The sequence below is a fragment of the Ixodes scapularis genome, unplaced genomic scaffold (genome assembly GCF_016920785.2).
Source record: "Ixodes scapularis isolate PalLabHiFi unplaced genomic scaffold, ASM1692078v2 PGA_scaffold0__279_contigs__length_252992795, whole genome shotgun sequence".
Taxonomy (NCBI): domain Eukaryota; kingdom Metazoa; phylum Arthropoda; class Arachnida; order Ixodida; family Ixodidae; genus Ixodes; species Ixodes scapularis.
Genome location: NW_024609835.1, coordinates 40,487,256 through 40,509,142, shown reverse-complemented (window position 1 = coordinate 40,509,142; position 21,887 = coordinate 40,487,256). Strand labels below are relative to the sequence as shown.

The 21,887-nt window shown below is 47.2% G+C and overlaps 1 protein-coding gene across 4 annotated transcripts in view; it reads right to left on the bottom strand.

Moving 5' to 3' along the window:
- The window catches only part of LOC8042398 (SWI/SNF complex subunit SMARCC2), a 53,017-nt gene that overhangs the window by 21,121 nt on the left and 10,009 nt on the right, over positions 1-21,887 (bottom strand). For all 4 annotated transcript variants that reach the window (XR_006078409.1, XM_042294028.1, XM_042293987.1 and 1 more), the window contains exons 6-20: positions 20,725-20,794; positions 20,552-20,627; positions 17,226-17,309; positions 17,101-17,142; positions 16,381-16,475; positions 12,164-12,291; positions 11,175-11,266; positions 10,726-10,868; positions 10,535-10,606; positions 10,280-10,393; positions 9,784-9,940; positions 7,120-7,480; positions 4,094-4,216; positions 3,078-3,236; positions 2,254-2,372 (exon numbers count right to left, since the gene is read on the bottom strand). Coding sequence is in view for 3 of the 4 variants with exons in the window: in XM_042294028.1 (XP_042149962.1) it covers positions 2,254-2,372; positions 3,078-3,236; positions 4,094-4,216; positions 7,120-7,480; positions 9,784-9,940; positions 10,280-10,393; positions 10,535-10,606; positions 10,726-10,868; positions 11,175-11,266; positions 12,164-12,291; positions 16,381-16,475; positions 17,101-17,142; positions 17,226-17,309; positions 20,552-20,627; positions 20,725-20,794 (1,835 nt within the window). In the remaining variant the exon portion in view is untranslated. The remainder of the gene's footprint in view (positions 1-2,253; positions 2,373-3,077; positions 3,237-4,093; positions 4,217-7,119; positions 7,481-9,783; positions 9,941-10,279; positions 10,394-10,534; positions 10,607-10,725; positions 10,869-11,174; positions 11,267-12,163; positions 12,292-16,380; positions 16,476-17,100; positions 17,143-17,225; positions 17,310-20,551; positions 20,628-20,724; positions 20,795-21,887) is intronic.

Sequence of the window (21,887 nt, the reverse complement as noted above, 5' to 3'; positions counted from 1 at the left end):
CAGCCTATCCACCACGTGCTCTAGTGGCACCCTCTCGAGCTGTCGACACGGCGTGCGGCAGTTGTGAGCACTCGATAAGCTCACTACTCCTCCTCTAGTTCACGGCCACTCAAGCCAGGACCTACGACGTCATGAAGGAGGTTATTTTTTGCTTGTTTTTGTAATTCTAAGTTGATTATAACTTTTAATATAAAACGAAATTTGAGAAAAGAAAAGTTTCTTTAAGTTAGCGGAAAACAAACAGCGCAAGGACAAGGACAGAGTAGAAGGCGGTAGACAGACACAGCGCTGACTTACAACTGAGCTTTATTGGCACTGACAACCTGTATAAATACACAATTTGCCCGGCCCAAAAGCCAAGAAAAGAAACACAAGAGGAGGACTACACGTGTTCCTAGAGTCATCTGCAGGCGCCGTTGCTCTCCGATCTGAGTAGAAAAATACACTCCTTTTCCGTCAAGGCAAGTGACGGGGCACTAACACACTCAGAGCCCGATTGTCCAATGGCACGGGCTTCTATAATCTCACGTGTCAGTTTATCTTTTTGTTTTCTGATAAAAACAAAAAGATTGGACAATCGGGCTCTGAGTGTGTTAGTGCCCCGTCACTCGACTTGACGGAAAAGGAGTGTATTTTTCTACTCAGATCGGAGAGCAACGGCGCCTGCAGATGACTCTAGGAACACGTGTAGTCCTCCTCTTGTGTTTCTTTTCTTGGCTTTTGGGCCAGGCAAATTGTGTATTTATACAGGTTGTCAGTGCCAATAAAGCTCAGTTGTAAGTCAGCGCTGTGTCTGTCTACCGCCTTCTACTCTGTCCTTGTCCTTGCGCTGTTTGTTTTCCGCTAATATGAATGACCAACTAGCCCAATCGTCAACACTACTGAACTTCTTTAAGTTACTACGTTCAGTGCGCTCAGGTTCGGTGCAAATTAAAAGCCAGTCAAAAAGTGGTTGCAGGGCCCCTTAAGAGCACGTGCAAAACTAGAAAACAAAAGCAAGTGTCTTATCACGTTAAAATTTATAAAGAGCTGCAAAACTGCACACTGTCCACCAAGATTGCTTTCCCGTACCGTATATTGCTGCAGATAAGTCAATCTTTTCAGAAATAAGTATCTCAAATTAAAATATTTAAAAGAAATTACAAAAAAGAAAAGTTTATTGGTCAGAATTTTTGGGGGGGGGGGGGCTTAGGCTTATATTCGAAGTCGAACAATAGACGTTTTTAGTTTCCTTTTGTTTTCAGTCACATGGTTTCCATATCTGGTATGCAGGACGAAAAAATATTAAGACATTTCAGCCTGGAATAAGCAAGAAAATATAGGTAAAGCAAAATATGTTACAATCATGTATTTTTTGTGAACACCTTCCAGCAGCAAGGACATCAAAACAATGCTTTAACGCATACTAGAAGTGACGACATTCAAGGTGGCTGCGCCCCTGTGGAAAAGGTGTATATGAGGCAGTATATGGTATGAATGCAATGAAAGATATTTAATAATTTGGTTATTATATATATTTTCAACTTGGGTAACTTCTCCATTAAATGAGGGTAGCGGCAAATGTATTCACACTACAGATGCAGTGAAACATATCTAAGCATTTGGCTGACCAAATTTTCAACCTGGCATCTTTCCCAAGAAATGAAGGGGGTTCCATGAAATGCACTGCCATTTTAAATATGTTTACATTCCGAAATTTAACCATTTTCCTCTCCCTCTAATGGTATATTCGTGAGTTATTTAACATAAAAGTCGAGCCATGAGGGTAGTGGACAAGCTACCTATCAGAGACACTTCACTTTGTAACTTTGTGTCTATCAATGTCGATCAGCACTGATGGATGCAAAGCATCCATTATGACATTTGGTAGTAACATAAATGCTTATTTCGTCAATTGCACAAGTTATCCCTATTTTTTCCTTGCTTTTGAATCAACCGCAGCACAGCAAACCATGTACAACACTTGCCCCAAATGACAGCTTTAACCACAATGATGGTGGTCGAAGGCTATTTCTTTTCCCATAATGACTTCCTTCAAGCTCAGTGCCCTATAAAAACTCCCTCCCCCCACTTCAAGCCTCCCCCGAAGTACGAGTAGTTCATAAGAAAGTCTGGGTTCGTGACTGTAAACGGCAGCCGCATAGTTGTGCGATAGCTCCAGTCACCAGAACTGCCTTGCAGCTTGCATACGGCTTATGGTAGACTTGCTGAGATTGTCGGCAATTCGGCGAGCATCTTGGAGACTCGACTCACCTCAGAACTGCTCGGCTTCTCCACCTTGACCTCCGCCGAGAGAGAAGGCTCTGTGCCCTCCTTGCCTTCTTCCGCCTTTTCAGACTCCTCTCCCGTCGTTGCTACTGCTGCTGCCGTTGCTGTCAAGAAAAGATCAACGGCACAAAATTAGAGAATTCGAATGTTCGTACAAAACTAAAAAGCTACGAAAACAAACAAGTGGACTTGAACTCAGCAATTTCGAGGAAACCGTAGAACTGCACACTGGCCGTGCCTCAACAGATGTAAGCACCGCTTTGCCGAAAGACCTCCAGTATCCAACAAATCAATGCACCAAAAAAAAACCTCTAACCCTTGACGACCCTAAAAAAATCTCCCCCAGTCCACGACCAAGTAACTGAATGCCACCTACTAGTCTGTCCCTCTAATTGATCGAAATATATTATTTGAGTAGCCACGTGCAACAACCAGATACGTACGCTCGGCTTACTGTTAGCGCGACATGTCTAGCCACATCCTGTCAGGTCGCAAGCATACTTTTGTCTCCCTCATAGCTAAATACATCACCTGCAATCTATTGCGGGTAAAGGAAAGTGGGACAAAGTCCTCCCGCAAAGCCGTCCACTGTTTCCATTTTAGCGAAAAGAATGCTAGAGGGGAGGGGGGAGGGGATGGGGGGACAGGAGGAAACAGCCAATCAGGGCACGTAGCAGACTTTGTGCGAGTGGGTCCTGCTTTTCTTAACCTGCAGCAGACTGTAGGAATGGTGCCATCCCACGCGTGTCTTGTTGCAACGCTGGCCGCACGGCAACCAGCGGGGTGGTGCAGAGAGGGAGAGCACGCACCTCCTTCGGTGGGTTCCTTGTCGGCTGTGCCGGCAATGCCGGTCATGCCCAGGCCCGCCTTGGGATTCACGTTGCCCTCGGCCGCAGCGGTCTCCACGTTCTTGATGTGGGCGTCCAAGAGGGCCGACGGCACTTCGTCCTTGATCTTGGCAAACTCCTCTGCAGCCAAGAAGGCAACAACACGCCGTCAGCAACGCGGGAAGCACCGAAGTGTCGAGAGCCAACTTCGGGCACGCCAAGTCACCGCAAGAAATGGTTAGCTGTGCAGAAGTTCCTTGTCATCTCATACTAGGCCCCCCAAAGCACAAATGAATCGCAAGCTTCATTTCCATTTTCTTTTATGTTGCTCACGGAGAAGTGTATAGTGATGTTCCACTGCCCCATATGTAGATCCCTCCTCAATAAAACAGCTATACATATGCAGACCCCCCTCCCAGAGTAGAACAATTTGGTGCATCAAGGGGTCAAGAATAACAACCACAGTTTAACTATTCAGCACCATCCTACCAGATTCCAGAACGAGACAGCACATAAGCTGTTCCGCCTACACAAGAGTCCACAAATTCACAGACTACATAGACTTGCCACATCTCTAGCAGCGGAAAACAAAGGGCGACAGTTTGCTGACACCACACACTCAAAAACGATGGCTGCATAAACAACTAGGCTCGTCGATGGGGATTCCCTCCCCACTTCAGTTGTCTTGACCAGATTGACTACATAAACAAAGACAATGTTCGTTCCCAAGAGAAACGACTGGGAGTACCAGAAGCACACTGAATAGTTCTCTAATCCAAGGGCGACAATCATTTTATGGTGCCAAGTGGCAGCTCTCTGACTAGTCTCTCCTCAGGCTGCATGAAGTGAGGAGAGTAACCTTGTATAATTCTACTTCCCTTCTGACCTAACACGTGTTAGCATACAGAGAGCCTGCAGGAATGAAGTGGTAGGCACGAGTTTGTCCCACCATGACGCAGCAAAGGCACCCCAGAAAGAATGCAAGTAGCCGGTCTCACCCATGGCAGCCTTGGCTGCAGACGAAGCGACCCTGGGGTCCACCACTGAGGCCAGGAAAGCCACGGTAGACATGATCGGGTTGCCAGCCTTGGAAAACGGAATGGGCTGAAACGCCAGGGGTCCTGGAAGGGAGTGATCCACCAATTGTAGCCCGTCGACAGCTTCGTGACCCACAAAACAGTATGCTAGCTTGATTAAACGATCTGGTCAAAGGTATTGGTTTCTTGTAATAATAAATAGTAAAAGAACTTAATGGTCCACTCAAAGGCACACCACAGAAAACGTGCTGCAGTTCCGGGAGCCTGTGCATCGCCCCAGTAAAAACAAAGACTGCGAAACCGGAGAGACAGGCCAAGGAACCACAAAACAAAGGCCGATGGCAGGAAATCGAGCAATACTTGTTTCTCTATCGTGAGAGAACACCATACTGATGTCGTCGGACTGCCTTTCTGACAACCCGTCCAGTGCCGCAGGCCACTATCGCCTGCAACACTGGGTTTTTCTTTTTTTCGAGGCGTATGCAAATAACTTTTAAGTTCTAATTGCTACATACTGAGCGGCCGATCTGTACCATCAGCTCGTGGCCACCGGCAAGGCCGATGCATCGAGCGCTGGTGCGTTGTGTGCGTCGGTGTTCTAGTCTTTGGCAGGAGAGATACGCGTTGACACGAAAATTGAGCTTGGAGAGGATCATTTCGCTGTTTTAACCAATTGGCTCCTCTTTAATGACGTGACACTTGAGTAATTAGGCAATAGAGATGATTGCTCTCGGCGGTATGCCCACACCGGGCAGAAACCAAATTAAAACAGTTTCGGGTATCATCTCTGGCCTTTACCTTCAGTATTTACCGCTACTCAAATTTGATGCAAACAATCACCTCAATATAGAGCATGCACATCGCAAGAGAATTCTCTTAGTAATAAAGGGCATGCGACGCATTACCTACGTAAGACCGTCGATTCCTCAGGCAAGAAAACTAGTCAAGGAGGAAGGAAAGATTCGAGCCTCACTAATATTTTTCTCGGGCACCAGCGCGAGCACGGATATCCGTTCAAAGGTAAACAAGATGTGAAGGGTTACTTTCTGAACTTCATTTTACAGTAACTCAGCAAGGAGCGAATGCTATGGCCCTCTCGAGCCAATTTGACCCATGGAGGCAAAGCTCATGACAGCCCTCACCAAAAATACAGGTACGAGAGTGTAACCCCAGCAGTTGATGAAGAGTGGACGGAGGAATTCCCAGTGATGTGTTTGCCCTAAGCCGTTTTGGAGCACCTTCTGGAGCAGCCAAAAGAAAGTTTTGGAGCAGCAAAACTGGCTTTTGGAGCAGCTAAAACAGTGTTTCGGAGCAGCGAAAGTTGCTTTTGAAGCAGATATTCTTAGAAAAAAAAAAGATATTCATTTCAAGTGGTGTACAAACGAAGGACACATTGCTCGCCGCAATCAACTAATTATTGTTAAGATAGACAACCTGGGAGTCTTTCAACATGTAACTGAAATGCCAATGACATGACACTTTTGCAATGCTTCAGTTAAATGATACAAATATAGTGGACCAAAATGCATGTATTAAAATTCATTTGATAATAACCAGCCACATCATTAGGTTGACTAGTAATATAATAAATGGAAGAAGTCTCCAACTGTTGAAACACATTACTATTGCCGTGCAATGCGAAATTGTTGCGCGGGCCGAGATGGCTGTTCGATCAAAACGATGCCACTCCACTCCGTCTAAAACTAATTCACAAAATTGTATGCAAAATGTAACTGTCCAACATACAACAAAAAAAAAAAAAAACAGTCCAGCGGCACATGCTTGCCAGGACTGCAGGCGAGGAGCAAGCTAAACACAGAAAGAAAAAGAACCTGAGCACATCGATGCAAGACATTGCGAGCCAGGATTGAAAAGTTCTTGGAGCACTTTGTGCAACGACTGAACTCGAGATAAATAAGCACGCTGTGTGGGTTCAGCATGCGGACATTGCCTTCTTCGCTTCAGCTCACTTCTCTTCACCAACATCTTTCACGGCCGATTTTTCACGTACCGGAGTACATCTCGAAAGAAAGCCCACCGAGAGAAACCTAGGTAATCAATACTTCGACACAGCAGTCTTTGAGCTAAAGGGATGTTTGTAGTAGTATATTAAACAAGAACAGGATTGTTGATGAACATGTGGCAGTCCTTACATTTTAGTTTAGAAAGTGCCATAAATGCAGTGACGTGGGTACGGCAACTTCAGACGTCGCGCGATTATGGTGACTGGCAGGCATAGACCAAATATAGCTTGGCCACAGCCGTTGCTTTTAGGAGCGAGTGCTTCAGCCCATAAAGTAACCCCCGCTGCGCAAGAACATGGTTTCGTTTCACAGCACGACGGCACGGCTGGTACCCAGCACGCTAGCGTCAGAGCGTCCGCACTCGTCCACGTCTATCATTGAAATGTTTTTTGTTTTTCTTGAAAGATGCGAGAGGAGAGACGGAGAGAAAAGCCCTGCAAGACAGGATGAACGATTGATGCAGGGTACCTCGTATCGGACAGCTGCTTGCACCACCTAGCTCATGTGTGCTCAATTACGGTACTCAGTTTAGTTTTGGTTTTCAAAGGCGACCAAAATTGGTTCTCTGGTGCAGGCTTGGCGCAGATTACCCATATTTGGCGAAATGTAGCAGGATGTAGCAGGGTTAGCCCAATGGCGCAGTTTGGCGCAATCGGCGCAGCAATCACATCAATAAATTTCCCTTTTTGACCCAAACCCTCTTTTCTGTGTCTCATTAGAAGATAAGTCCGTCACTCAAAATTCATACAAAAGCAGCCTTCCCCTCCCATCCGCCTGTGTCATGGACAGCACCGCCCAAACTAGCGAGAGAGTACAGTCTTGTCTCCCTCCAGCACGCCCAATGACTCGAAAGGGCCGTAGCATTCACCCTTGAAACGGACTGAACAAAGTGTAGCACACGTCGCTCGATGTCCGGCAAACGCATCGTGATCGTCCAAGTGCAAGCTGCGAAGGTATGCTCACCCAGGGCTCCACCCCCGGCGGCCGGGTCGTCAAGGTAGGGGTCCTCGATGGGCAGGCGCAAAAAGTGCAGGATGCACTCGTCCTGAGTGCGACTGCCCACGTGCTCGCACACCTTGTTCCAGTCGTCCTTGTACATCTCCAGGGCCTCGAGAAGCAGCAGCGTTTCCTGCTCCGTCCACTCCCGGGACACCGTGGCCGCCGCCCGGTGCTTCAGGTAGGCGTTCTTCTTGGCGTACTGGTCCATCTTTAGGCCCAGCATGTCCCCGATGGCCGGCTTGGCCGCCCCGCCCTCCTCCGGCTTTCCGTCCGTCCCCACCTCCTTGGCCTTATCCAGGTTCAGCATCTGCTGCGCTGCTGAAGGCTGCACGTGCGCGCCGGCAATGGGGAGTGAGCGACCCCAATTCCGTTCCAACTCCTCTCCAGGGATTTGGATATTCAAATAATTCCGTTCCTTTTAAACTCCTAGGAGTGGAAACACTGCGCCCATTCACACTCTTGGAACGACTGGACCGTTCCGTTCCATTCTTCTAATTCCCAACTGTGAGAAATGGTGCTTGACGGCTACAATAAGTTGCCGGAAAATAACGTCGGCATAAAGCTGAAATTATCAAAAGTGTAGACAACTGCAAGAATATGCAAAACAAGTCCTGAAGGCATCAATTCCACTAAGCCGAGAGGTAGCTGCACATAACGCTGGCGGCTATCGGCATGGTGGCACTCCAGAGCTTGATCGTGCGAAAAAGCATAGAAGTCTTGTGACAGACAGCAAAACTCCATACCACAAGGACTGCATATATCCTCCACTTCTAAAAGATATGTGATAAGTGGGGAGTCACACATCAAAGAAACGCGGGCAGTGTGGCATTGTCCGTCTGGAGGCCTACAACGGGTGCTGTGATGGCACATGGTCACAACAGCCAGGTTGTCGCGTCTCGCCGCGCCAAGAACAAAACCTTGTCCGCCTACAACTCTACAGTTTTGGTTGCTTTACTGGGGGTGCCACTTTCATCCGAGTCATCAGTTAATTAAAATGGGCAATGATGCTGTTTCAAAATACCCCTTGACCACATAGACAAATTTCGCATAAGAGCAAAGCGCATTACCTAAAATGCAAAAAAAAAAAAAGAAAGAAAAATCCTGAGATATTTTTTTGTATTTGGAAATACAAAGTAAAAGGGGTCAAGGTTGATGTGTTGTGGAAAGTGACTCTACATGACAAGACTGATACAGTATAGACCACTTACAACGTAACCGCTTATAGTGCAGGACCGGGTATAACGCGGCTTTTTTAAACCACCGGTTCGCCTTCCATAGAACTCCATGTAATTACATACCGCTTAAAATGCAGGCGCGCGAAGGGAAATACCGGTTATAGTGCGGCTTTCGGAAGAACCCGGCGACCGCGCCGACTGACCGACACAGAGAGCACGCTTCCCTGTGCGACACTAGTTAACGGCGCGAGCCGCAAGCGGCACTCGCGGGGCAAGGAGGTTGCTTGAAGAAGCGGGGAGAAGCGAAGAGAGGCTTCAGTTGCCATAGCGACGAAGGGATGCACGCACGTGTCGTTCACGTGCGTGCGTCCCTTCGCTGCGTTGGAAACGTTGGAAACAACCGCAACGACAGACCAATCGCAGGTCGAGGTGAAGTGTTTGCGCGCGTTGCATGCCGGTCGCGGGCCGGCCGGCCGGCTGCTTCTATCCGCAAACATGGCGTCGGTTTTGATAGTCGATGTAGACGGCATGGTAGAAGCTCATCGTTCCGCGTAAAAGCGCTATCTTTGACTGTGAATTTTCGTTGTGCGTACTAGAAGGGAAGATCCACCTACTTGTGCGGCGATGTCCTGGCGGCACTCTCAACACTGCAGAAACGCCCGTGTCGTCGTGTTTGTTTACTTCGACTGCAGTGCTGCTTTCTAAGCATTTGTGTTTTCGAACATCGCTTGAATTTCTTATTTGGAACATTTCACGCCTGTGCTAAAGTTGAAGGTATTACTGGCGCGTACCGTATAAAGGATGTGAATTTTCACGCGTTTTCATCGCCGGAGAAAAGTGATTAGGGTTAGCAATCCTGAACGCTCGCAACGTCCGTCCCGACCCGCGACGCTGTTAAAAGGCTGCGCCAGGCAAAAGTCGCTAATTTCTTTCAAAATGTGTGAAACACTTGAGAGAGAAGTGTACTAGTCTGGTGAAATAAAGACTTTCCTCAAACTAAGCTTTATTTTTCATCTAACATAAAATAAATTCTTTTCCAAATGTAAGTTGTCTGATGGCATGCATTTTGGCCTGAAAAATTTGTTTTGGTCATAGCGCGGTACCGCTTACAGTGCGGATTTTCGCGACTCCCGCGACATACGTTATATGCGGTCTACACTGTAGTAGCCCATTTGTTAAAGGAACAATGACTTCAGCAGATATCAATTCCATGAATGCATATGAAACTCAATAAGGAAAGTGCCAAGGCTAAAGATTTAGCAACAAGCCCTAAAAAAAAAGACAAGACATGGCTTTAGGGGTACTAACCTCCAATAATAGGCATATTTTAACTCACAAAAATTCCCCACTTCGAAACAGCCCATTTCCAAAGAAAAAGCCTCAACAGCCACATTATACCTCGGTGAAGAAAGGGGCAAGCATGGGTGACAGGGTTGCCACAGCACCTACTCACCTGCTGAGTCCTGGGAGGGTTGAGGGGCTGCAGTCCAGAGGGGGTGTCAGCCAGCACGTGGAAGTGGGAGGTGGAGGGGGGCCCCATAGGAGTCGGTCGGCTGTCCGCATCCACCTGGTAGTTCACCAGCCCCCACTGCTCCAGGAACGCATGTACCCTGCACAGGATCCACCACACCACCGCCCTCCCTCAGGACAGCCCAGACGTCAGAAATGGGCAAGACGACCACAAAGCCCGAGATTTCCTGGTTCCAGTACGACCTCAGTAATTGCAGTATGCTTCCACCATACTTAAATGTTGGTTCCAGAATTCATAAAATGGATATTTCCCGACCGAATTCGACAATGATGTATGTTGAGAAGTGTTTGACGGTGTAAACATTAGATGTTTACCAAATTCGTTTTCTATATTATTTTTGGTGATTCTAAGACACTATGGCAGAAAAGGCTGATAAGCCCCATTAAGACACTTCCCCCTAAAGCTTGAGCGCACTCACCTCATGATGGCACACACATCGCCAGCCAAATTCCTCCGGCAAGCAGTCACAGTGAGGTACTCGGTGGGGTTCAACCGGTATGTGTCGATCATAAAATTGCGATATGCAATGTACCTGAAACGGAGAACAACAATCTCAGACCAGGGAAGAGAATGCAAAGAAACCACTACCAGTTGACTAAAAGCCATCGTAGCACAAATCTCCACAAGATATAGACAGAGACAACGTGCAAAAGTAGGTGAGACAAGAGCTTACACTTCTGGTGTCTTTGACTTGTTCTTGGCATTGAAGAACTCTGGCAAGGCCCGTCGCTCGATGGCATGAATGCTGCGCAGAAAAATGGAAGTAACGAATCAGCAAACGCTTCAGCGCAGTGCCCCGTCTCATCTCGGTCGAGGAAACCACGAACCATCTAAGCAATGGAAAGCGAGCGCCAGTAGTCTCACCTGTTATAGTCGAACCATGCAGCATAGCTGGGGATGATGATGTGGTTTGCCTGTTCCGTCACATTGTCATCATGCGCGTCTGCCTTCTCGCTCTTTCCAGCTCCGTTGGGGCTGCCCGGCCTTGATCCCTTGTCTCTGTCACCCTTCAGAAGAAGGAAACCACAAGCATCAGTTATATTCTACGTGCGATCCTCTCTCCCAGTTTCACCGCCAGGTAATGCAAAATGTTTTTGAGCCTAAAATTCAAACAGAAAAATGCACAATTAACTTGGCTCGTAGTGAAAACATCCACATCAAGCTGGCCAGTGCTAAGCTATTTTTCGGTCTGGGTTGGGCCTTCGTAATTCAGCCCACGCACTGGTCTACTCTGTGGCCCTGCAATATTATTTCATTGCTCAGTAAAATGGCATAGCACAAACTCATTGCAGCTTCAGAAAACAGTTCCTCACTTTCTCGTCCAGGTCTGCTCCATCCAGATCCATTAGGGTGCCCCCCTTGACAGGCTGCAGTTCGCTGTCTTTGCTGCTCCGCTGGTTCGGGTCTGCCACAGAAAGCACACGAGCAAGTTGAGGCGGTGAGGAAAATGTCAGTCCAGTCAATCAAGGTTCAAAGCGTTTCTCCATACAAGCTTGTGACGGGTAAAGAAACTAATCCTGTTATAATCATACCATCATTTTGTCTAGAGTTTTACTAGTCACAGCGTCCCAAGCTTTTCTGCATGTCTACTACTCTTAAAATATGTAGTGCTTGCCAAGAGGGTAGACAAGGTTACTATTGAAAGTAAGAGGGTTGCTTAAAAAGTTATTCTCCACATTTTTTTTCTTGTCATATATTAAAGATAATAATGTATTGCAACCTTCAGGTTTTCTGCACACAGGTGTACAATTTTAATAACATATGACTTCACAGATTGCAACCTTCAACTTTCCTGCATACGTGTGTCATTTCAAGGTCGTGGCGTAGAAGGCGCTGCTGAAGCAATTCATGAAAATGGCATCTGCGCCTGACATGCGTCTCAAACAACGAGCTGTAAATGAACTTTTAGTGGCGGAAAAAGAAACTGTGAGGAATGTTCAAAACTGCTTGTGTGCTGTATATAGAAGCTCTGCAATTGGGAGGAGCATTGTCGGATGCTGGGTTTCACATTCCACGATGCTAGCAGTTCTAACTGGCAGCATTTAATCGTAAGAAAAAAAAAGGGCATTAGTGTGTTCAGCGTAACTGCACCACGTTCTGTACACCAAGCATTAAGAAAGGCATACAAATGTCGATCTTTCTTCTAATTAACAAAATTCAAAATGCAGGACTGAAGACTGCCCCACTGTAATGAGGAGGATGAGCTATCGAAGGACAGGGTGAACCTCTTGTCTGTTTTCTGGTTGTCGCAGCGTTTCGCAACGACCCGGGGAAATGGCGCTACAAAAGGAGCTGCACTCACTGCTCTTGGGGATCGAGACTTCCTGCACACTGGGCTCGGGAGAGGGCTCTTCCATGTCCTTGGTCAAGTCGTCTGATTCGTCGTCGCGGAAAGATCGTTTCTTGCCCATGGCTGGGCTGCGCCCTCCCCTGTGCATTGGAAAAAGCAGACATTAATTCTCGCTTGTCACTATACTTTGTATCACCTTACGATGCAGACCAGAGGACACTGTCAAAACCTATCCCCCGTTACACAAGTGTCACGTGACCTTCAGGAGGGGCACATAGTCATGCAAGACATTCAAAACACTTTGTAGCATCTGCTGCAGTCCATTGCAAGGTGAAACGGAGTATAGGCACTTGCATGGTATATTCTGGAAGGCTCATGTATTAAGCCTGAAGTGGCTTGCAGACGTGCGTGCATGATCGGCCCAGGAAGCTTCCTAATGAATGGAAGTACGAGCTCACACTTTTGGTTTATTTGGAGCGTTATACCACATCGCAACATCTTATACCCTACGAGAAATTGCCAGCATGGGGACTGGCCAAGCATGGAGCGTGCGGACGACAATGAAAATGGGATTTCTTCAGCAACCAGACACGGGGGGGAGAGAAAAAGCACTGTGAAAGGTACGGCTCACCGCTTCAATAAAATGAGGAAGCACAACAAAGTTATTCAAAGGAATCATGCGCCATTCCACTGTGTGAAGGTGGATGACCAGCGAAGCTGTTTCGCACACGACATAGACCCGCCTCGAGGAGCCGGAGGAGACTAGACACGCACGACCACCACCCGACGGAAAGATAACACACGCGACGGGGCTGCCACCTCGAAAGACTGGAAGGAAAGGAAACTAGGCACGCAAACGCTTGGAATGGCGACAAGAGAGGGCAGTGCGAGCGTAGACATGGCCGACGTGGGTCGCACAGCGGCAAATCTTTGAAAAACCTTTATTATCTACCTTAGAGTCTACTGATCTTGAAAATGGTGCCTATTGATAATTAATCTACTGAATAGACCTATTGCTAAATTACCCAAGCATCAAGGAGAATGGAGGGCGTGTTCCACATGCTGCGCTTACCGGCATCTGCAGCAGTTAACTGTTCTAAAGCAAAAGCCTAAAACAAATAGCATCTTTCATGCACGTTCGTCAACGCTTTATTTTGGTTACCATATTTATTCGCATAATGAATGCACCCCCCACAACGGGCATCAATATTTTTACTTTTTTTCTTTATCTTGCATAATGAAAGCACTTTTAATTTTCAACTCCGTGAGTCTTAAATCAATTTTTTTGTTGTCACCAAGCGGTCAGGCCAAGTCAAGCCAAGCCGCTCTCGTAATGGCTGCAATTGCGTGGTTGCGGAAGGGATCCACCGTGAAACCGAGCGGCGCGCATGCCTAACGAAGCTGGGGTCGAGGAATTGCCCATCCCCGGACGTGCTTCGTCCATCGGATGCATTGATGTCACCAAACACGCCGTCGTCTGTGATCCGCTTTCGGATAGTGATATCGTAAAAGTGGTTAGGCCTAAGAACGGTCGTGTCGCTCTACGTGCTGAGTGAGCTTCGTAGGGCGCTTTTTCTTCGGCAAAAGGCACGCCAAAAGCACCCTAAAAAAGGTTCACAATTTATAGAGCATAGTTACTGCGGCGCCCCCACAACCAGCCATGGGTGCACCTCCGTCAGTGGAGACGTGCCATGTCATACTGGCACTAAAATGACATTCGCACAAAGTGTGTACAAGCAAAAATTTTACCCCGCGTAATGAACTTGCCCCCCAAATATGTGTGAATTTTTCGGTAAAAAAAGTGTCTTCGTAATGCGGGTAAATACGGTATTTACTATGAACCTTCTATACACCAACTCAACTCTCCTACGTCACGCCGCGGTGGTGGCGCGCCGGACGCACTTCCGGTCTGTGGCGGTGGGCAGAAGTCGCCGTGCCAGACATGCATTCCTGTGTTCCCTTGGAAGAAACGAGTCAAAAAATCTGCTTTCTCGTCAAAATGCTGCGACGGGGGTTGTACCAAGAGAGTCTGGAAAGGTTTGAAGATCAGTTTTCATGTGTTTTTGCCCCCTCCGTTCGTCCGAGAACGTGGATAGTAGCCATGAAAAGGGCAAACCAGACGCTGTCGAACTACGATTGCGTGCGCGGGCAACACTTTGTGGTCGCCAGATGTATTTGCTTTGTTCCAACATAAACGAGAGAAAACCGCCAAGTTGTCCGAACCACCCACGGGTTCAGTGCGTCTTCAAATCCACACGGCCACCTGATCGTTCGAACTTTCGTCTGCTCTTTCAAACGTCTGCTTTTTGTCGTCTGCTCGTTCAAGCCAAAGCGGCTCGTGGACCGAACTTTGACCCGGTGATTGCAATAAGAAGTAATTGCAGACCTCAAAAGACTTAAGTAGGCTCGGTGTAAAAAGTAGATACAAGGTGTTGATCATTGGTACCGGTGGTCATCACAGACTAGTTACGCTTGGTCTGTTCCCGCTTCCGATTTTCAGTATCGACGTCGATCATCGCCGCTACCTTCTACACTTTTGTAACTTGAGCGACGTCGCTACCGAAAATAGCTGGAAGAATCTCATCATGGTTTTGGCGTCCATTCTGCGGCTTTCATGCGAATGAATCGCCGCACGTCAAATTATTTAGGGAAAGTTTAGCGACGTAACGAGCCTTGATAATTTCGCTTAAGCGATTAAAGTGGTAAGACATTGCGATGAGGACGTAGAATCGACAATTCCAACGCGAAAGAGAGTAGGCAGACTCACACAGACGCCGACAACGTGACATTCGAGTGGTTTGTTAACGCGGGACGGCAGTGCTTCTTGCCCGTACCCCATTACGCATGCGTTCGAACTGTCGTCTGCTCTTTCAAACTTGGCTGCTTTTTGTCGTCAGCTCGTTCAAACGACAGCGGCCCGGAAGCCAAATGTTGACCCGGTAATTGCGATAAGAACTAAGTGCAGGCCTCAAAACACTTTTGAAGGTTGGTTGGGGTAAGTAAGCTAAGTGTAAACAGATACAAGAAGATGTTTATCATTATTGTTACTAGTGGCATCACCGACTTGTAATGCCCGATTCTACTTGCGGTTTTCAGTATCGACGTCCACCATCTCAGCTACGGTCCACGCTTTTGCAGCCCGAGCAACGTCGCGTCTGAGAACAGCGAGCAGAATCTCATCATGGGAGTCAGGCTTTAGCGCCCATTCTGCGGCGTCCACGTGAAATGACTCGGCGCACGTCACATTATTCACGCAAAGTTTTGCCTCGTTAGTTTTGCTGAAGCCGCTCAAGTAGTCAGACATTGTTAGGAGGACGTAGCATCAACAATTCCAACGCGAAAAAGAGCACGGGGACTCCCACCGACGCCGACAACAACGCTATTCAATGGTTTGTTTATGGGCGACGGCGGGCTTTTTGCCCACCATCCACCGCGCATGCACGGCGCCGGTGGCGTCCGCTAGGGGCACTCCGGTTTGTTTGTAAACATGAGTTGGTGAATACGGGGAAGGCATGCACGTACGGCGATGCGAGAATAGTTTTATCACTGCACACGAAAAATCCACGGAACCCTAGCCATAAACAGCTTCGCTGTAAAAAATTAAGGCTGTTTTCACCATCACCCACCAGTTCCAGCAAGATTTATCCGATTTTTTATTGTCTCGATACAGATCACAGAGGCTAATCGGTGAGTCACTCTCAGGTCAGAGTAGACTGCACCCTCATGGTCATTATGTATCTACACACAATACATCAGAGGTGGCTATACAGGAAAAGACAAAAAAGAAATGTGGAACTGACAAAAAAAAAAATGTGGACATCACGTAACGTGGTAACGTTGTGTGGAGTGGTATGCAGCGACGGATTTAAAGGGAGGTCAGCATGTCCTGAACCCCCCCCCCCCCCCCCCCCCCCCCCCGCCGCCCCCCCCCCCCCTTCACATGTGCGAATTTAGGACAGGGAAGGGGGGGGGAGGGGGGGGGGGGGCTGTTTTCTCAAACATCTGATACGCTAGTTCCCTCCCTCCCCCCCCCCCCCCCCCCCCTCCGAATTTTACACACAAATCTTTTGTCAGGTGTGACCAAACCAAGTAGGAGTCACCCAGTAGGTCCCATGGTCCTTTCGTGCCAAATGCTGTGTGTGTCAGACCAGCCTCGCAACGAGCTCCTTGGTTAGTGTGCACAAGCGCAAGACCAGAGTCCGAGAGAGAAGGGGCAGAGAGGGACTCACCCCTTGCGCTTCCGCTTGTCCAAAGGGGGAGACGGAGACCTCTTGCGTTTCTTGATGCCTTTCCTGTCGCGCCGCTCGCCTTCACCAGAGAGCAGCTGTGGGAGACCAGCCAGGACCCAACCATTAGAGCATAACTGGAATGCAACGATGGCTCGGCAATTCCCCGAAAATCAACAGTAAGCAGTGACTTGTTCTCTATTCTTTGACAAGTGTCTCATTTTTGCTTCTTATGAACCGTGTTAGATGAACCAAGACAGCAGCCATGCAGCCATATTTTGTAAGTTTGTGATCAGTTCTCAAAATTTTTTTTATAGCTGTCACCACTTTTCTATGAATGACGTCCAAGTATTTTTGGGGGCTGATGTTTATATGGCACAAAGTTAATTAATAGTTTTTTTTTTTAAATTTGGAGTATAGTTTTCCTCATGCACAAAGGAAATAAGGTCAGTGCAGTGCAACAGTTAAAGTTAACCTTTTTTAACGAGCAGCGCTGACAAGGACTTAGGGCCTACTGCAGTACAAAGGTCACAGAGCTGATTCCCAGACAAGTAAAATGTATACAATGGAAAGGTAATTCAGACAAAGAGTTGCAATCATTATATGACCCTTTCGGTCTTATTAAAAGTAAACCAATAAAAATCCAATTTCATTCAAAGAATAAAAGACTCACTCTAAAGGGTGTAACCAACTGGTAAAGCACTATAAAAAAAAAACACTCACCTCATCCAAAGTGTACTTTCCCCTGGGAGACCTCCTTCGGCCCTAAAATGCATGTCAAACAGAACCGTAAGTAAGGAACAGCGAAGCGGTAAAGCACAAGCAAGGTCGACAAAAAGGCAGCTTACCATGGCATCTGTTTCGACCTCATAGTCCTCCTCATTCATCCATTCGTTGTACTCATCCAGGTCAATGAGCCACTTTGCATTAACCTGAAAGTTGTATTGGGCAAAGGACATCCACAGTGAGTAACACTTGAGCAACAAGCTCAACTGGTACACACAACTACGAGTATATTCATTTCAATATCAAACAAACATAGCAATACTTTTTAAAGGTGCCCATCTACTTGACTATACTCCGTGTCACTAGTTGTGTGCAGTGCAGGTGAAGGCAACGCCAGGCAAACAGAGAAAGCATGAGCACTAGGGGGGCGGGACAGGAAAGGAGGGCAATGGAGGGCAAGGGGAGAAAGAGAGAGCACTAGTAATGCTAGAGACAGGAGACGAGGATTCTCTTCCCTTCCTCAGCCTTCTTCGTGCTTGCCCATTTCCCCCCCCCCCCCCCCCCCCCCCCCCCGCCAATCGTAAATGATCGGTCCCGAAGCGCTTACCGAGAAGCGGTCTAACAGAGTGAATCCAGCACTTCGATCAAACGTGCGCGACCGCTCCGAGTGTGAACAGGTATTTGCGTGGCTCTTGCTGACACTATCGTAGTTCAAACGTATCTTAATGTCGGCTCGCTCTTGCATTTCCGAGGCCAAGAAAAAGGCCGCGGCGGTTTGTTTCTATCTACGTCGCTTTGCAAACAACTGGCACAGGGCTTTTACCAACGATGACAGTTGTGTTGACTTTGTAGCGATCGAGTTCGTAGCAGTCAACGAAGCGTTTAAATCGTGTTAGCGTCGATATATCACTGCACGGACACGAACGCGAAACGATGGTGGAAAGGCCACCTGTGTTGATGAGAAACAGCTTGAACACTAAACATTTACACACAGAGAGGACAGGATGTACACAGAGCTGACTTTTAATGAGTAGTTAGCCTGTGTTTGTTATTAAAAATTCACGTGCTCCGAACTATGCCGAGCTCTCCGATTGGTTGTTCGTGTTGCCGAAGACAACGACGCCATAGCAACAGCACCGGAAGTCGTCGTTTCTCCGTAAGAGGTCGTAACTTTCCTCCTCTCACTTAATAACGTGTTCGTGAATACCGTTCTCGCCTCATCTTACGATGATCGTAACTTTACGAACATCGTAGCTAAGTTGTCATAGGTAAGAGGTTTTTTTATGAATCTGGCTTCTGTTCTTTAGCCCATCTTAGTGCCACGCCCCAGTGTACTTGGGCAGGCTACCATGCAGGTCTCAGTTTCGATTTGCTCCCTACCTCTCCCAACTAGGCTGTCAATTTTATTTTTACGCGTAGAGCAATGTTTTGTCCTATAATAAGACCTGTTGACGGCACGCGTCTCGGTTTTCTCCCACATTGTTCCAGTACGGCAGATCTATGTCGTTCAACCTCATGCTTTATGGCGAACACTGAGATCTGGAAATTAAAAATAGACCTATTGCTATATTACCCAAGCATCAAGTAGAATGCAGGGATTGGTGTTCCACGCGCCACACGCCTTTCCCGTATAAAAGATTCGAAGTAATATAACCAAAACAAAGCGTTGACGAACGCGCGTGCAAGATACCATTTTTTTTAGGTATTTGCTTTAGTAAAGTTACTACTGCTGATGCCAGCAGAGCACGTGCGACGCGTGGAACACCAATCCCTGCATTCTCCTTGATGCTTGGGTAATACAGCGATTGGTCTATAAACTAAATAAGGAAGTCCCCCTTACGAATAAAAAATGACGGTTAGGGCCACACGAGAGAGTGACCCCAGGGTGCAAGGCCGAGGTACCACTTTGCATAATACCGAGTCTTGAAAGGTATATTTCATGAAAAAATATCCTAGGTTGGAGGCATGCACGCATCAATTAACTCCGAGCTCATAGATCAGTGTGTCTTCGATAAATAGGTAAATATACTTAATAAAGCACGCTGTAGTTTTTCTGCATGGGGCCAAAATTTCTGTTCGACGTGAGGGAGGAAAAAAAATTAAAGACGTTTACAACACCTTGTAACGCCGAATTAAAGCGCAGCTCTTGAGGAGGAAGAGGGAAGGGTACTGAGGGGAGGGTATACCCCTCCCTCCTTCTCATCCTCCCTGCTACTCCTCCTCCCATTCTCCATTCGTTTCCTCGTCCTCCTCGTTCACTTCCTCCTCCCCTCATCCTTTAAGCTCCACCCCTACTCTCCTCTGCCTCATACCTCCTCCTTCCCACTTCCCTTCTCCTCTTTCCTTCTCCTCCTCCTCCCCACACGTTGCATCACGGGAAATATCCCATAATGCACTGCACAGGACCCTTGTAACATCACACGTGACGTCACAAGAGTCCCGCGCGATGCATTATGGAACATTTCCCATAATTAGGGCTCCGTGTTTTCGGATAAATCAGGAAAAACTCCGAAAAACACCCGCCGGTAAAATTCTTGGCAATTCGGATTTATCCGATAAACTCCGAATTGTTATGTGCCCCCCAAACAATAAAAAAAGTTTTTTTTTTTTTTCTTTTTACATTTTCGGCAGCACAGGCTCAATGGTCCTGGGAAAATGACACCATAATTATCTTTCAAGCCTCGGACCGTTGTCAAAAGGGGTCTTACGGCTTGTCTCGTCAAGGTTGGTTCAGGGAAGCAGGTCATTGTACTGTTCGTGTCACGACAAAAGCCACTCTTTTGGTTTTCAGTTTGGGCCATGGGATTTGGGATTTAGAGAAAGGAGAGGGTATGTTTCTGGGGGTAACAGTGAAAGCTATGGACCACAGAGATTGCATAAAATAGGGAAAAGGGGCAGTTAAAACTTCTCTATTACATCCACCTCGCGCGGCAGCGGGATAGATCGATGGGATGACTACGAACTTCCTTGCGGCTGTCTCCGGCAGTTTATTGATTTTAAGGTATCGACGTTTATCGAAGCCAAATTTGTGTGCAACTTTTGTCACGGGACAAATTAGTATTGCCAATGACACCGACGTCAAATTCAACTGAAGAAATCTTAATTGATACAAGCGCGTTTTATTTTTTATCTGGCATATGTCTGCATCCGGTTATTATTTATTATTTTTAATAGGAAACATTACAAAAATAATCTCCGAATTTTGGAGAATTGGGGATTTATGAAAAAGAAACTCCGATAAACGCCAAATTTTCGGTAAAAAATAAACTCAGAAAAACACCCTCCGAATTTCACAAAAAATTAACTTCGAAAACACGGAGCCCTACCCATAATGCACCGCGCAGTTACACCCCTCAAGCCGGAAGCAAGCGCCTAAGAGCTGCGCTCTAAAAACCAAACCGGCACTCCAAGGTTTAAAGACTCGGCCACAGATCAACTTTGCACATACCTCGTGAGGCCCGGTATGGGTTTGAGGGGAGTCTGGCTCCATGTCGATGTCAAGGCCGGCCACCCAGGTGTCGAAACTGAAGAATGGAAGCGAGACAAGCAAGGTGAAAGCAGTTACTTGAAAGCAAAGAAACGAAGGGTGGAAGGAGCAGTTAGGACGCCATTTCGTCTCACCTGTCGGGAAAATACCACCAGTGGATGAGAGCACTCCGGTCTCGTTTCATCACCAAGCGCACGTATTCTTCTGCACAACAGGGAGAAAAGATTTCAGGTTTAGCCCCGTGCCTTCGGCAACCCGACGCTTCAACGGGTTCGGCAGTTTTGCAGTTCAACCACGATATCCACCTTCGTTTGATTTCAAAACAATTCACCGGCTTTGTTTGACCCCCTACTGTAGATTTCTCGCTGAATTCTCCCAAAAGCTATGCAGAAGCGTATTAAGAATATTTGTGCGCTATTTTCAAGACGTCACTGGCAACCCCAAGGATACCCGCCGAATGAAAGCTTGCAATCATCGCACCAGCGCATAAATCCGGTGACCCTCAGAAAGCAGTTAGCTATCACCCCATTTTCTTTATGTGTATTAGGTTTAAACTACTCAAACATATAATTGCTAGACATATTGTTGCATGCATGAAGGAAAATAATCAAGTCAGAATATGCAGCATGGCTTTTAAACTGGATGGCACTTGACATCTAACTGAGATAGTTGAAATGATGCACAATTTTTTATCAAATAAAATTAATAGCCAAGCTGTTAGTTCAGTGTCCCTAGGACCCACAGAAAATTGTTTAACTTGAATGTGAATGTTTGTATCTTTTACTCTAAAAGAGGCAATGCCGAGAGCAAGACGTCTGCTTCCTGCACAGGAGTTGCGGTGACGTCAGAAAGACGCCGAGTTCCGACTGGCTCCGATTGGAGGACAGTGGGTAGACCTTGAAGCAAGCTGCCTTGAGGTCTACCCACTATCCTTCATTCAGAACCAATCAGAGCTCGGCGTTCTGATGTCACGACAACCCCCGCAAAAGAAGCAGACAAACTTGCGCCCGGCATAGGATGACAGAGTTCTGATCCCTGTAAGGGAGTGCATTACATACAAGCAAAATTAAACTAAGTAAGGCAAATAAAAAAAAACTATCAGCCTTTTTATTCTCGGGAAGCAGGAAGAGCAGCGGAGCTGAAGCTTCTGTTCTCGACGGTGGTTTTCCAGGCGAGCGATCTGCTCTTCTTTTGCAAAGGAATCTGAAGCGCTCGACATAGTGAAACTTTAGGGGATAGCGACCTCGCGGCAGTTGCAGAACTATTCGCGCTGCTGCGCATATCGCCGCTCGTTCCG